General features: G+C 40.8%; 3 protein-coding genes across 3 annotated transcripts; 1 reads left to right on the top strand and 2 right to left on the bottom strand.

Annotated features, from left to right (window-relative positions):
• The first annotated feature begins 71 nt into the window (after positions 1-71).
• Positions 72-1494, top strand: LOC145709835 (uncharacterized). Its single transcript, XM_081787541.1, has 5 exons — positions 72-356; positions 400-494; positions 536-860; positions 902-1062; positions 1105-1494. Exons 1-5 carry the CDS (start codon positions 101-103, stop codon positions 1414-1416), a joined length of 1149 nt encoding a protein of 382 aa, XP_081643667.1. The 5' UTR covers positions 72-100; the 3' UTR covers positions 1417-1494.
• A 2968-nt stretch (positions 1495-4462) lies between these two features.
• LOC145711465 (EF-hand calcium-binding domain-containing protein 6-like) lies at positions 4463-7329 on the bottom strand. The gene is made up of 12 exons (XM_081789157.1): positions 7311-7329; positions 7171-7270; positions 6325-7002; positions 6080-6268; positions 5970-6040; positions 5683-5932; positions 5524-5642; positions 5220-5476; positions 5111-5176; positions 4754-4868; positions 4603-4710; positions 4463-4562 (listed from the first exon to the last, which is right to left on the bottom strand). Exons 1-12 carry the CDS (start codon positions 7327-7329, stop codon positions 4549-4551), a joined length of 1986 nt encoding a protein of 661 aa, XP_081645283.1. The 3' UTR covers positions 4463-4548.
• A 175-nt stretch (positions 7330-7504) lies between these two features.
• On the bottom strand, positions 7505-8132 carry LOC145711464 (uncharacterized). The gene is made up of 2 exons (XM_081789156.1): positions 7731-8132; positions 7505-7690 (listed from the first exon to the last, which is right to left on the bottom strand). The coding sequence occupies exons 1-2, from the start codon at positions 8091-8093 to the stop codon at positions 7505-7507; spliced, it is 549 nt and encodes a 182-aa protein (XP_081645282.1). The 5' UTR covers positions 8094-8132.
• Between the last annotated feature and the right edge of the window lie 8595 nt (positions 8133-16727).

Genomic DNA, 16727 nt, shown 5'->3' with positions numbered 1-16727 from the left:
CCGATTCCGGATTCTGAAAAACGGCTTTGTCCCGCCAAAGTATTTAATGATCGCTAAGATCGAATTAATCTCAAATAGAGTAAGAAAACTTTATTGAAAAATGAAACTTTTGGGATCTCTTCTCGTCGCCGGTGCCCTTGGTGCAAGCGTCAAGAGATCTGCTAGCCCCAAGTCTGGACGACGATCTGGATCTCCCCGATCTGCTTCCCCACGATCTGCTGATTCGCCGAAGATGGACTCCCCTCTTGCCTCACCTGATATGTCCCCTGAAATGTCCCCAGAATGGGAGTTGGGTATTCCCGAGGAATTCATGGGCGATAAGGAGAAGATGAAGAAAATGGTGAAGAAATTCATGAGTAAGTGTTTATCAAGAAAAACCGAAGTAGATCGATTCTTCAGTGATCAAGAACCTCATGAAAGAAGCCAAGCTTGGCCAGAACGGTGTCTTCGCTCCAGTCAAGAATGACATTGAAACTGATGTTGATCTCGAACAGGTTACTACCATCGATTCACTCATTTCGACATCTTTTCTTAGAACTTCATCACCAACATCAACATCGACTTTGACGACGACAAGCCCCGCCGACGACCTGAATCTCCCCACCACAAAGGTCCCAAGTCCCCCGAAGACCAACATGAGTCCCGATCCCCAGTCAAAGATGACGAACACGAATCCCGATCTCCTGATCATGAAGTCAGCAAGATGGATCTTGAGCATTTCTTCGAGCTTCTTGAAGAATACGACGGTGATTTTCCAGCATTGTTGGTGAACATCCAAAACTTTGTCAACCAGAACAACGTGATCGATACCGACGTCAACATGGAAATTCTCAATGGTGATCATGATTTTGAGCGACCAGGTTTTAAAAAATCGCAAATGAGAACTATTCTTTCTTTCTAGAAAAGCCCGAAGAACAGCCAGAAGCTGGATGGGAAGTTTGGGATGGCACCACTGGTGATGAAGCCCGAGCTGCCTTTGATGGCGAACGAGCTTTCATCAAGTTCGTCAATTTCATGGAAGAACATGGCGAAAAGCTCCCGCAAATTCTCGTCAATGTCCAGGTTTGCCGAAAAGATAAGTTTCCTTTTTCATCTTTTATCTAGAACTTCATCAATCAAAACAACGTCATGGACACCGATGTGAACATGGAAATTCTCAACAGCGACCGAGACGGAGAAAAACAGGAGCCCGAACCTGAAGCCGAATTCGGTTGGCCAGTCTGGGACGGTGACAAAACCGACTTCGAAGGCCACTCCTGGCGCGATATGGAATTCGAGCTCGAGGACGTCCTTATGTTCCTCAAGGAGAAACTCGACCTTGAAGAAGGCGACTTCAAACGACTCATGAAGAACGAGAAGGCCAAGAAGATGTTCAAGGAGATCTGCGAGGAGGTCAAGAAAATGATGAAGAAGTAAAAGGCTTCTCCTAAAATCGTCTTTATTTCCTATTTGACAGTTTTAAAAATCATGAATAAACACGGTTCATTTCGTTGATATTTGCCTTGCGATTGCAAACAGGGCATCGATTTGTGTTTTCCAGAGTGGTGCGAATGCAGTTTTCCCCAAAAGTGTGTCCACATTTCAGTGCAGTTTGAAAATGTTCGTTCGTATCGTACATCTCCTGGCAGATTTTGCAGGTTTGAGACAAACCTGAGTTAAGGCTATAACCTCTCTTTTGGCCGCTCTGGAAAACGGACTTCCCTTGATCCATTTCAAAAATTTAAAAAGCGAACATATTTGTTTTCCCCTAAAGAATTCAAAAATGCCATCAAAAAATACTTTTCTTTGGTAATTTTTTGCTCTAGAATCATTTAAAAATCGCCATTCGGTTTTCCGAGAAAACTGGAAGTTCTGAGGTAGAATTAACCCGATAATAATATTGAATAGAGCATATTCTATGATTCCTACCGAAAAAATTTCAAAGAATTGTCCAAATTATGATTATAGTTCTCTCTTCTTTTAAAACTCTTTTGTTTATAGACTGACGCTTGAGATCCGCGCAGCCAATCACAGCGCGATGAATCGCTTGACTCACACGCTCGCCAACAGCGCTCTCTTTCTGGCCTGGAGGATAGCACTCCGCTCAGCGCGTCCACGCGCATTTTTAACCTCAAGTGCCAGCACTAACATGGCCCTAGAATGAAAATTTGAGGAGATATCGAAGATTTTCTCCGTGAGGATTGTAGAGAAGGCTTTAATGTATTAATTGATCGAAAAAAATCTACCTCTGTAATGGTAAAATTCTTCGGAAAACCGAATGGCGTTTTTTGAATGATCGTAAACTCAAAATTTCGAAAGAAAAAATAATTTTTGATCGCATTTCTGAAATCTGCGATAGATTTTGAGTATATGAGCCTTTTTAATTTTTGAAATCGACCAAGGGAAGTCGGTTTTCCGAAGAGGCCAAAAGAGAGGTTATAGCCTTAAATTTCTTATACGAACGGTTGTGAATGATAAAATACCTCGTCGTTCCATCCACTCAACAGTGAATTTTTCAAACATTTCATTCATATCACAATTTTCATTTTGCTTTTCCTTCAAAGCTCGATTTTCTTCTTCCAGCTCAGATGTTCTTGTTTTTAGCTTGGAATTTTCATCAGCGAGTCTTTTGATTTCATTTTTCATTTGGTTATTCTCATTTTCGAGAGATTGTTTTTCATTGCTTAGTCGTTCTAATGATTGTCTTTGACTTCGTGAATCTGATTCAGTTTTTCTGATTTCTTCCGCAAATTTTACCATACGGTCAGCTAAAGATTGGTCAGATCGGCAATTATCCAAATCGCTTTCAGGTGACATCCAAGTTTTAGTTATTCGATCGCCCTGTTTTCTATTATTGACTGTTGTTTTTTTAGTTGTTTTTCCATCTGATGATGATAATGATGATGATGATGATTCATCTAACAATTTCTTCGTGGTTGATTTGTCTTTTGACTCATGTTTATGCGTAGCAACATCGTCATACGGTAGGAATTGTCTGCACTTTGGGTTCAATGGGCAAGAGAAAACGAGCCTTTTCCAATCAATCTCGATTCTTGTCAGTGCGTTAGATCTTCTTTGTATGACGGCGAGACAGTTTTCCATAGGACATCGAGATTTATTATCTTCTTGAAAACAATTATCGCATAATCGTCGTTTACATTCCTCTTGCGGTCGGATAGATTGAGTCCATTTCGGAATGTAATGCAAAAACAAAAACTTCGAGATCAGCCTACAAAAAGCGTTAACGAATTTCCAACGAATTAATTTTGATAAACATCAGTCTTACCCGCAAACAGAACACGTATTTTTCCAAGTACTATCTCTTGGATCAACCAAAAGCTCTTTTTGGATTCCTCTTTCATATCTTAAACCATCCATTTCAAAATTGAATTCATACACGTGAGGTGTCTCTTTGCACGATACTGTGCAAATATTTATATTTGACCAGAAAGTAACAGGAATTTTTTTCATTTTCAAATTTGCTAATAAAGCATGAACTATAATTTAGTCATATTTTCAATTATTGATATTTTGAAAATAAATCAATATTTTATCTTATTAAGATTGAGCGCATTTTTCAGATTTTATGTCCTTATTTTTACGATGAAACCATACTCTCCAAAAACATATAATAATTTCCCGTAATTAAGGCAAAAGCTTTGTCGAAAAAACGGAAAACTTCAAGGATCGGAATTTACGAGAGAAATCCATCATCATAAAAACCCTGAAGAAAGCACGATGGTCGCGACAGAAGGAAAATATTGGTCACTAACGCAGCTAGAAAAACGAGAATCGGCGCCTATTTTTGAAGAAGAAAAGATGCCTCGAATGATGATGGGAAACGGAAAGGGTTCATTCTGACAATCGGAAAATTTTCTTTTGACGAATTTTGTCGTTGAACCCATTTTTAGCCCTGGTCATAAAAACCGCAAGGGCAAATCGTCAAGCGGTAAAACCCATGTCTGCTTTCAGAAGAACTCCTGCTGAGGAAGACACTGACCCAGGTCCATTCTGTCTTTCTTCAGTCCTTCAAGCCTTTTTAGATCCTTGGGTTGATGAGCTGATCAATGAGATCGGGAACCAACAGAAAGAAGAGGAAGAAATGCGAGAAAAGGAAAGAAAAAGAGTCAAACAAGATGAACGACGAAGCCGAAGACAAGTGTCCTACGAACCAGATGTCCCCATATCTGGTGAACAACCGGAAATTTCAGTCTTCCACCCAGTTAGTCGAAAAGATAATCCATCGATGAATTCCTCTTCTGGTAAACGCATCCTTTTTTATTTGATCTATTATTATTCCCAGGCTTTCAAAATAAGAGAGTTGTGAAGACAACAACGATTTTTGGAATCGACTGCATGAAGGACCGGGTCAAAGATTTTGTTGATCAGGATTTGTTGATCGATTCTTTTCTTCGAATTCATTTGAACCCCCAAAAAGACTACGCACATCGAAGAATATGCATATTGAGAAGATTCAAATTTATGAAAAATAAAATTTTATTCAGATCGTATAAAACAATAAACAATACAGTACAAATACTCAATAATATTGCAGCAGCATCAGGTTTCTCAGCAGATCGGGCCTTGCAAATCGTCAGATTGTATTTTTTACGAGTTACTCACTTGGCTTCGGCGTTTTATTCTGGACTAGTGTGATGATATTCGAGTATTGAATGTAGCCAGTTACGTTTCTGTCTAGCACCGTTGCTAGTTTATAAATATCATCAGAGTCTAAAATAATCATAAAGATAGCGCTTGGTAAAGTGACTATTACCAAAAGAAATTCCAAAGCGTCTGACGATTGTTTTCATATCGCTGATCGGAACTTTGCCGCTATTTTTCAAGTCACACTTGCGGAATTCTCTTCTTACTGTCGCGTGAGCGATTTTCTAAAGTGATTTTTTTAGGTTATCATCTGGCGATCTGATATCTAACGGCGATTTGAACGGTTGATTTCGGTCAAGAATCTGGCCTTATCGATAAAAATTAACCAAATTTATAATTTTCGGCATAAAAGCGAGCTCTTGACCCGAATCTGTCCTATTCCCAAAATGAAATAGCAAAAAACAGAAGATCGATATAACACGACTCGACCAAGAAAGAACAGCTGATTATTTCTTATCGAGTGTACCTTGTCAACAATGAGTTCAATAAATTTCTTCAGAATGTCACTTTCTTCTCCGAAAGCAGTTACTCTCTAAAAACCATTTTTTCTCTAGCCATAAAAAATCCTCACTCACACTTTTCAAAACATGAATATCATCTCCTCTAATGATCCTTCTTCTATCCGCAAACGGCTTCAAAAACTCGATATAATTAACTCTATCGTCATGATTTGTGTCGTACGCTTTGCAAATTTCTTCGGCATCGACATCTTCCAGTTCATCGCATGTTTCTTTCAGAATATCGCTGAATTCTTCTGCAGTTATGAAACCCGTATGATAAGGATCCATTGACAAGAACTTTTCTTGAAACTCGTCAAATTTCATTTCCACGGCTAAAAATTTCAAGTATTTTTTGCATCGAAAGCTAGTTCTACACTACCTGTTCGAATTTCTGTTTTGAGATAATAAACAACTCCGTTCAATTTATTCGATCTTCTGTTCAAATCATCATCTCCCTTTCTCGGCGGTGCTCTTTTTGCATTTGGGAAAGCAGCGGTCCTAAATTTATTTTCCCATTTTTTCGATGAAATCACCTTACTCTTGAGAATACATGTAATGCCTCAAAAACTCATCCCAATCAAGCGTGTTCTTCGCATTCAGCCGAAACTGCGGCCAGAGCTTTCTACATTCGTCTCTCGAAATAGGCGGGGAGAGGTCGAGTTTTTGGAGCAGTTGGTAAAGCGTTTCGACAGTTAGCCATCCATGGTTGAGCTGGTCGACTTCGCGAAAATATTCTTCGACTTTGGAGACGCTTTCTTGCAGGGCGACTTCGATTAAGTTGTTCAAATCTGATAAATAAGAATATTTTTGAAGAAAAACACAAACCTTCAGTCTTTCTTTTCTTGACAGGGCGAGCTCTAGAAGCAGACGTATATTCTGTCGGTGCAAAAAGAGACCTTAGAAAGTTTTTTTAAATGATTCATGATAAACAAAACCTGTTATCTCTTCCAGCATCAAATTGAGAAAGAAATTCTGGGTATCTTATGTTCCCCTTTTTATCCAACGGGACATTTTTCAAAAGCCTGTTGAACTCATCTGAGTCCATTTCAAGGCCGAATCGGGATTCAAGGAGGGCTTGGAACTCAGATTTGGCGATGATATTCTTGTTCTCGCGATCCAATTTGCTTGATTTAAAATTAATAATTTTAAATTATCTTTGATATCAAGAAGATGGTTTTACTGGAAAGCAGCGACGAGAGAGAGGTAGTCGGATTGAAGCATCGACAGTATTTTCGACTCGATTCGGGTGACAGTCGATCCTGGAGTTCCTGGCCGCTCAAGAATCTTCTTCTCCTTTCTCTTGAGGACTTCGTAGGTCATTCCCTGATCCGACCGATCCTGAAATCGCGTCAAAAACATCTTGTAATTTACATCTCCCGGCTCCAAAATCCCGACTCTCGAGAGCAGCGTATTCAGAGCATGATCATCTTTCAAATGAAGCCCATATTTTCCCAGAACTCGTCTGAAATTTTTCCTTCCGATTCTCCCCGTGTCCGAGCGATCATGAAGCTTGAAGGCATCCCGGAGGTCTTTGAAGCCTTCGCGGAACTTGTATTTTAGCCATTGCTCGATATTGCCCTTGATCATTTTTCTTTCAGAAACTGCTGTTTTTGGCGCAGCGAGGGAATCTTCCGCTTCTGCTGATTTTCGTTCAATAACGGTGATATCGTTGAACTTATTTGGCTTCCTCTTCGCTCTCGATTCTTCTGAAGAAAATGGTCGTACTGGCCCCGCGATTCGCTTTGTGATGTCTTCTACTTTGACCGCGTTGAATCCGTTCAAATCGATTCGTTTCCATAATTTGGAGTATTCTTTCTTTGAGTCGAAATGGAGATCGAATCGGCGGATCAAGAATTCTCTAGAATAAATAATATGATAGATGATCTGATGAGTCATCATCAATGATGAGTTATCATCAATGATGAGTCATCATCAGTGATGAGTCATTAGTGATGACTTCGGTTTCCACCTTGGGTGAGAGTAAGCTTGCCCCGGGGGCTTTTCAATCCATTTCCTATTATCTCACCTGAACTCATCTTTCACCACCCATCCAGCGACAAAATCAACGGGCAGAAGATCCTTCAATGTTCCCCAATTTGACTTCAATTTCGACCAAGCATGAGAAGCTTACAATAGTCTTCATAAGTCATATTCAAAATTTAATGCCAAAATGAAGCAAAAACATTTAAAGACTGGATTTCCTGTAACAACGTCGCCAGGGACATTCTTGGTCGGCGCCTTGTCAAGCCAAAGTGGAAGCCCAGTGGATTTGCTTTCCGATTTGAAGTGGGAATAAACATCCGAGAATCGCAGTTGCGTCAGGTGCGCGCAGTGAAGTCTCTTTTTCGAATTCAGAAAAATCAGCAGAAAATTGCTGAGAATAAAAATCTCTTCTGTAAATATTTGAAATTCGGTTCCTGAAGCAGTAGTTCGATATGACGGGAAGATATGTCGCGATTTAGAAATTTTGATAAGACAATGCGGAAGACATCGCGGTTTATCAGTCCTTTTCCGTCAAGATCGTTGTTTGCCCATGCAGTTTTTAACTGAAAGTAACCTGTTAACCCGTATTTCCCCATTTTCAACCTGATGATGGCCCGCGCCGGCCAATTTCTGCTTCAAAATCGCTTCAATTTCATCAACAGCTAGTCTCGCCACTGTTTCAGGCTTTGAAACTCGACTGCCAGTTGCATTGGTGAATCGAGAAGAAGCAGCTGTTCTCGAAGTTGCTTTGGAAAAGTTCGAAGCGGGAGCTCGGAGGACGGAATCGGCTTGATCGAGAGCGATGGATTGGGAGAGCGCGGAAGACCGGCCAGCGATGGAGATTGTTTCAGGCGCAGCGAGACGGGCAGAAGGATGTTGGATGACGGGGAGTCGGACGGATCCGGCGGCGCTAGAAATTCCGGATCTTTGGGATCCGATCCGATGTGGGGCGGAAACCAGGCTCATCCTTCTTTTTTTTAGTTTCTTCTTCCCTTCTTTTTTGAGTTTTTTCCTCTTTCTCTTAAAAAATCTCCTGTAAAAATCAGGAATAAGACATCGAAGCGAGAATGGGAAAACTGAAAGCAATAAGTTTTTCTCGATTCTGTCTTTCTTCTGACAGGTAATTATTTAGTCAGTAGTTTCTTGCTTTGACAGAGTCAATAATGCGTAAAAGAAGCATCTGATAACGGATGCTCAAGTGTTTGGAAATGGATTAAAATGAAAAACTATGGCAAATCAAGATGATCCTTCAAAAAACACATTACCAAAAGCGGATTTTTTCGAGATGAACTTTGATAAAAAAATAATAAAAAAAAATTTATTAAAATGAAAAAAAATTAATTACTTTTGTTGTCTGCTTTTTTTTATTTATATCTTCTGAATCTGAAAATCGGTCTCTTTGTTGTAATCAGAAATTAGTCTCAAAAAGTCGAAAAGACTTTTCAAGGTTGCTATGGAGAGCAAATTGCGGGCGCTGCCCAGAAGGTGATCCAAATCCGCTCTGAACAACAAAGAAAAACACAATGGACATCCCTGTCAATATAAAATAAAACTTCCTGTCATTAGCGATAAGGTGTTTGCTTGAGGAGTTCATCGTAACTGGCGACGTTTCGTTTTTGCGCTAATTGTTGAAGTCCCACTTAGGTAGTTGTTTTGCCTAAAAACTTGTACACCTTCGCACTCAGAGTTAATTAAATAAAAAACGAACGTACTCCTTTAATTAACCGATGCTTGTTAAAAACGTGATGAACCATATTCATCTATTGTTCAATAAGAGAGGGAATTGACAATTATAAAAAATGCCGAATCAATTAAAATCGCGTCTAAAATTAAATTGAACAAAGCTTAGAAAACACGAAAGAGTTTATACCACTGGTATAATCGGAAAATGGGGGATAAATTCTTTTGAAAGGTTGTCACGGAAATCTGTAATTCTTCGCTGCAAGTTATTTGTAAGCGGAACATCCGAAATCAAAATTCCAAATGTTGGTTCGCTTCTTTCGCTCTTTTTCAAGGTTAGGGTTAAGACCCATATTCGGGCACTGGGCACAATGACAGAACAAACTTACCTAATGGAGAGAGGCTTGAGTTACTGATCGTAAATTCTTCCTGGAAAGAGAGCAAAGTGTAAGGGAATAACGAAAAATTGGTAGAAGTATTAGGGTGCGCGTCGTATGCTACGGTTTGGGGGGTTTGCGTATATTTCTACGATGCGTATATTTCTACGGTGCGTATATTTCTTCGGTCAAAAATGAGTCACTGGGACCGTAGCAATCGACGCACAGTTTAGGATGGGCAAAAAGCCGGGTCGGCTTTGTCGGTTATTAATAAAATTACAAGAATTTAAAGCGATCTAAGTCGGTCGAAACGAGTGTCTGGTCGGTTTCCGCTTACAAAAATGAAAACAATATGAAGGAAAATAATTTTAAGCCTTGGTGCAATAAGCATTGTCAAAGTATGATTTTTATTCATCTTTTTGTAAGGGAAAACCGACCTGACACTCGTTCCGACCGACTTAGATAGCTTTAAATTCTTTTACTTTTATTAATAACCGACAAAACCGACTCGGCTTTTTGCCCACCCTAAACTGTGCGTCGATTGCTACGGTCCCTATGACTCATTTTTGACCGTAGAAATATACGCACCCTAGAAATATACGCATCGTAGAAATATACGCAAACCCCCCAAACCGTAGCAAACGACGCGTACCCGAAGTATTATGAATTTCAAAAATTTTTATCAAATTGATTTTTTTTCACGTCTGGTCACTGGTAAACCCGTTAGCTGGGCATCCGATCTAATGCGTTAACGGGCGCGTGGCAGTCTAAAGTCCACGCACCTTTTGATGAATTCTGAGAAAAGGGGACGAAAAAGCTACTTCCAAAGGGAAAAACAGATTGAGAATCGTCTTCATTTTCTTCTACATGTTGTTCTTTTATTTTTCCGATTCGTTAAGGGGTTGAAAAATGAGGTCAAAGTTACGTCATTCTCGGCGCTGAGATTTGAGAAAATGGAAAAAAGGGAAAAGGCGAGCGAATTGTATTATTCTTTCCCTTTTCTTCGCCGACTGAACTTTTTCTTACGCTTTTCCGACCAGAATTTCATGCGAATTTTTCTTTAAATTATACTTACAGATAGAGAATCGATTGAATTTTCAAAAAATACAAAAATTTCCGATATAAAATAGAGTTTAACTCATCTTATCGCTCTGCGTGGCCGTGAGACTGCCACGCGCCTGTAAACGTAAGAATTGTTGGAAAGGCCGCAAACGGCCTCCAACCATCTTCGACTCACTAAAACTTGCCTGAAAGCTAACCTAGATCATTTACAGGGTATTTCACTTAAAGAGTCGTGTAACATATTTCCGACAATGTTAGCGCAATAGAGCGATAAGCTCGCTAGCTTTTTCACTTACGTGGATTTGGTAGACGTACAACTTGTGAGCGGTCCCCTTGAACAATTAATAGGTAACACTCGATGGGTGCTCCGGCTTGAGAGTAATTACTTCCGGTACCCTCTTCGTGAAATCTTCCTGCATCAAAATCCATTTGCGATGAGGGCGCGAAGGGCCTAGAGTCTTCTCCAGCTGGTTGAGGACTGGGTTCGGGAGTATTGACCACGTCTATTATGTCGTCGTCTGATTCCATTCGTTCTGTAGTATGTCCCGGAGCCGGAGCAGGAGATTGGGACTCAGCGGGTCCTGGGATAACACGGTTCATCTCCTGATCCCTTTCCCGCTGGGCCTGTTCTATTCTTTCACGCTCGGCCTGTTCTGCTTGTGCTCGTGCCCTTTCTTCCTCCTGCAAGCGCAACCTCTCCCTCTCGAGAGCCTCGGCGCGAGTTTGCTTGACGGTTTGACGGAGTTGATCATAAACTTCCAGGGAATGCAGCGTGGCAACTTTACACTCGGTGGCTCGGGATAAAATACAAGAGGGCGCTAAAAATAGGATCTATGAAACCTGAATACATGTATATGGAAAAAAGAATAAAATTAAGATTGAAATTAAAATACTTTTCATATTACAAAAGCCCGGAAATTAAAAATGTAGCTTAAGAAATGTAGTATACTCCCAACATGGGAAGATTAAGTTAAGTTATAATAAGATTGTTCACACACCTTCAGAGTCGCCCTCCTCTTGTAACTTCCAAGTATGATACTGTCGTCGGTACTCCAGATGGTAAGGGAGTGTGGTCCAATCTATTGTGGTTGGCACTGGCTTCTTTCGACAATCCAATAATTGATTGACAAGTGCAAAAGTCTGGAGCAGCGGTGGCATTTTATCAGTCATCTGGGTTATAATGGAGGAGGAAACAACGCTGTAGAGTTGCTAAGAGTCAAGTATTACAGAGGTTCTAACTTATGTACTTTCGCAGTTCTAACTAAGGTTACCTGTAGGAGATAGCAGAGTAAATTTCTAAGGGATTCGCTCAAGTGAGTCTCAAGCGGGGCTTTAGTGAAGATTTTCTCGAAGTTGGACATCAACAACTCCTGCTCTGACTCATTGCACAGTGGACTCAAGCTTAATGAGTGTCATTTAAATGTTAAATGTAAATATTATTAAAACTTAAAATACTATGAGGTTGCCTCCGGCAGCGGAGGCAGATGCCTCCAAACCTAGGCAAAGACCTACCTATTGTATAGGCGATTGTAACTATCGACCGTTGCCTCAACCTCTTGCTGATAAAACACTCGCTCTTGAAATCGGGTGAGAAACGCGGCGATGAAATCAAGGACTTCTGAAGTCAAGTGTCTCCATTCCGCAGGGGTGCCTTCATCGAGATTGACCAAGTGTGTCTTGACGTTTCGTAATAATATACGGGCAGTCACTTCATCGGTAGGATCGTACATTGAAAGCACACTAGGGATGAGACTAGCGCAGAAGTGATAAAGACTGCGCTGCTTCTGAGGGTCGTGTTGCAGTGCGCGGTTGGTAGCGCCCAGGAGATACTAAAGAATGTATGAGAAATCATGATAACTACCGAATTATGAGTATATAATTTCTAGTAACGGTGTATTGTTCTTACTAGGAGACCTGAAGTAAAGGTATGTTGCACTGGGTTTCAGCCTCTACTTTACCGTTCTAGATATATATTATAAAGCGACAGGACCGGTAAGACTTACATAATATAGGAGTTCTGAGGCATGATAAAGTGATTCAGCCCATGATGGAATCTCCTCCCAATTCTCACTTTGCTCGGATTGATCAGCCAGTAATGATACGTCGGCTGAGATAAGCGACGGATGGCCCTCCGTAGTAGATAAGGGGATTCCAGGGTGTTTTAAAGCGCGTACAGGCTCAGTACCACAGTCGATCCCCTCTTCCGCCTCGTCCTTCGAGAAAGGGGAGACATTGATTGTCTCCTCAGCCATTGATATCTCCTGCTCGGTGGGGGGTTCCAAAGGCAAATCGGCTACGAGGAAAAGAGTGGTTAAAAATGGTTAGGCTTGACTAACGATTTCCAACAACCATGTATAGTCGGTAAAGAAAGGACTCACCTTGCTTTTGGTCGACCTCCATCTCAACCTCAGAGTTAGCAGCAGGCAGGTCCGTGTCTGCCTCAGAGTTGGGTTTTCCGGTCAAATCCTCATGGCTTTTCTGGTGGAGCTTGGACTCGGCAGTCGATTTGGATTGTTGTAAGAGGCGCTGGGATTTCCTCTGTCGTCTGATGGTTGCAAGACCCTTCTGGGATGAGGAGTGTCCGGGTATCTTGATACTTTCCACTCCCTTTAGTACATCAGCGACAGTGGGGCGTCCTTTAGGGTTCTTCTTCTTTCCACGACTGTACTCCACAGGCTCCATGGGGGTTGTGCCAATACTTGGCAACTCAGGAAAACTCTCTTGCAAATGGATTTCCAACTCGAGTGGAGTTGGAAACCATCCATAAAAATCGAAGAAGGTGAGCTCTTCCTCCGTAAAATCTCCCAAGACCTAAACGATAAAATTACCCTGTTGCAGCTCAACAACAAATTTAATAATTGTAAATTGCATACAAATTGGGTTGTTTGAACATTTAGTAGTAATCTCTAGAACTACTGTTTCCCGATATTTTGAACTTAACAAAAATACCAAGGAAACGCAAGGAAATCAGCCGTAGCTAGCAATGATTCAAATAAGTAGTGTTTCGCAAGGGAAAGGGATGAAATTCCAAGAAACTATGGCACAAAAACTATTAAAACTATAAAAACTACTTGAAATTAAAAATGATCTTGATTTCTCTCTTTTTATCCTCCTAGTTTATTGTAGTTACGTGATTCTCTCCTCAGAGACGGGAGCCAGGCACTTATCAGTGAGCTGGGGTGAGTCATCACAATTCTCTTATATTTTTGCGGTTTATCAACGCATCCCACTTACCTGGAAATAGTTATCGGCGATGAAAGACATCGCTATTTGGGAAAGTGTCCAAAATTGAACTGACGATGAAATGAATTCTCAGCGATGAAAACAGGTGGATTCTAGAAAATTTTGGTCACTTTCTCGTTTCTCGGCGCTAAGTCGATCTCAGTTGTCTTCCTGAGCCGAATTTTCCGTATATAAATGACTTAACTTTTTTAACTTTTTAACAATATACGCATCTTCTTTTAGTAGCTATGCCTCAGCCGCACGAATCCGGGATTAATGAAGACGTCTGACGTTCCAAACAGCATCTTCTTTTCTTATTCTCTTCTTTTCCTGCGTTCCCTCCCAACATAACTCCTTCTCTAGATTCAGTTAACTCCGCTGGCTCATGTCTTACTGCTTTAACTATAGTACTTATGTAGGAGACTCTTCCTTTGATTTCTACTTTAACTCTCAATCGTCTATTCTCCTCTCGTTCTTTCAATTCTTTTACTTTTTACTTTTTTTACTTTACTTTAATTTACTTTTTTGCTTAGTTATTTTTTATCATTAATTTGCCCGGTATATAATTTAGACCATTTATTTTATTTATTATTTTTATTTTTATTGCGTTTTTTTTTATTGTGTTGTCCACTTAGGGCTTATACTGTTACTGCTGATTTGCCTGGTAAGTCCTTGTAACTTACAGGCCATCAGTAGCTCTTGTTGAGCGCACTGGATTCGTTAGAATCCTTGCAGGGAGGCAGCTGCCTGCCTATGGGGAGGCACTCTCTACCTGTTGCCTGCTTTCGCTGAGCCTTTCTTGTTTGCTCTCTACAACTAGAACTGCTCTGTGTTGCAGGCCCTACACTTTTTCACAAGGACCCACTCTCTCCCGTCCCCTTCATACTTTCCTACACTCCCCACACAAGCCCACACTCCTCTTTTGTTTTATATATCTTGTACATTATTCTGTTCATTATTATTTCCTGTACAAAGCTTCTAACCACGTGATTAGTAGCTTCAATAAATTCAATATTAAAAAAAAAAAAAAGCGCGCCCTGAAAAAAGCACATAAATAGAGCGAAATACTCAATTTTGTCATCTCATTTGTACGATCAGATACAAAATGAAAGTTTTTAGCTTTTTAACCATCTCTGCTATTTCTGCAAGACGAGATAAAAAGGAAAAGACCGAGGGTCGGTCGTTTTTTGACTCGGGTGAAAGTCGTTCCACTGAATTTTTTGACTGTGGGGGTGTCACTGAGTTCACCAAGGAAATGACGAGTCTTGAGATTACGTCGCCTGCCGATCCAAACGATGCGACGGTGTATCCAGACAATACGTATTGCGAATGGCTTCTACAGGATGACTGTGCTGACAGCTTCACGATCAAGACAATCAAATTCGATATTGAAGGTAAGTTTTTGAAAAAAATCGAGTTTATAGCATAAATAAATTTTTAAGGTCACACAAGATGCACTTGGGACTACCTTGCATTTGCAACTCAAGATGAAACTTTCAACGCTACTTACTGCAATGATGACAACGATTATTACTCCTACTCCTCTAGCGACTCATCGGAAGTCATCGGATTTCACGCACTCGAAGAAGGCAGCGAAGTCATCATTCCTGGAAACAGAATCAGCATCACTTTCCTTACTGACGAATCGGTACAACACGAGGGATTCCAGATTTTGGTCATTCCAAGTAAATAACGCAGCTGATGCAATGAAAGAAAAAGAAACCATTATTTAAGATCGCCCAGAAGACTCTGAATGCAGCGCCAACCAGTGGGAGCCGGATTGCATCTTTCCATACAACAGTGATGGGTCTGTCATGATGAAAACCTGGCCGCTCTGGCAGAATCTTGACGGCCAAACCGTGTCCGTAGATAAACTTGTCCCAATTTCGAACTACGCGCACTCCTTTGAAAAACATCCAGATGAAGATAGAGACGACTTCATTAACAGATGTGCAGCTAGATGCGTTGACACTCCAGGATGTTTCAAATTCAAATTTATTCCTCTAGGCCAGGAATCTTGTGATCTTCGAGGAAACAAGATGGAAGAGCCAACAATTTTCGCTCATGGTAAGAAAAAATTTTTTATCATAGCTGATCTCTTATTCTAGCGCTAACCGGAGAAGACTGCCCTTCCGACCCGGCGAATCGCCTTTGGAGAGATCGTAAAGCAACAACTCAAGTTTTCTGCCACTTTTCTGGAGTTGATGACGCGCTTTGGTATTTGGACTATCTCAGAGCGACGAATCCACAAATGACGAAATGGGTAAGAATAAATTTCGCATCTCAATCGTATTAAACACATTTATAAAGGAGGTTACTCCTGTCGCCGCACATAATGGCGCTGTTCAAACGCGAAAAATGACGAGAAGATGGACGTTTTCTGAAGCAACAGAGCGACCGACAAACTGGGGACACTGGTACACCTTCGTCACTACCATCTTCTTCCGAGACTATCTCGTCCCGGTCAACGCTACAGCGACAGATGCGAGAAAAAGAAGGCAGACAGACGATGATGAGGAACTCCTCGCCCTTGCGAATCAAGAAGTTCAAGACTTCATCGCAAATCTGAACATAGGAGATGACGTAGAAGTGCTCGAAACTGAAGTTTCGGAGATCAAACTTGAAAGCTTAGAACCAATCGAGGATACCGACACGAATCAGATGGTCTATGCATACAGCACGATGAGCGAACTTCTCGACTCGACTATGACAGCCGAAGGAACAAGAAGGCAGTCTTTCAAAATGAAGCAATTCAGCCGAGTCATTCGCAGATTCTCCTGGATGTACGAGCATTCTTACGACTCTGTCTCCTGCGACTATCCAACAGAGTCAGTTCCCCACCGAAAAATTGACGGCCCCTACGATCGATGAAAGCAACATTTGCGGCAGCATCATTTCTTTGATGGAATCAACAATGTCATTCTACGATCACAATGTTTGCTTGGATCTGATTGAGCTCAAGGAAAATAGGGAAGCAAAACGACGATACGACAGCATTGAGTCCGATTTCAGACGATCGAAATTAGTCTTCAATCGTCTCCTCAGAGGACTCAAATGCGAAGAACGATTGGCAATCAATTAAACTATTTTATTCTCACATTCAACTGATTTTTTCTCTATCTGAAAAAAAAATTGAAAATAATTTCAATAAATTCTTTCTTTAAAAATTCAATTATTTTTGCTTGCTGATGTTGTGAAAATCTAGCGCTAGTTGTAGTTGTCCTAATTTTTTGTTTCTATTAAAAACGAATCCTCTCTC

Source organism: Oikopleura dioica, chromosome 1, assembly GCF_907165135.1.
Source record: "Oikopleura dioica chromosome 1, OKI2018_I68_1.0, whole genome shotgun sequence".
Taxonomy (NCBI): domain Eukaryota; kingdom Metazoa; phylum Chordata; class Appendicularia; order Copelata; family Oikopleuridae; genus Oikopleura; species Oikopleura dioica.
Note: the sequence above shows the minus strand (reverse complement) of the source record. Positions and strands in the feature narration are given on the sequence as shown.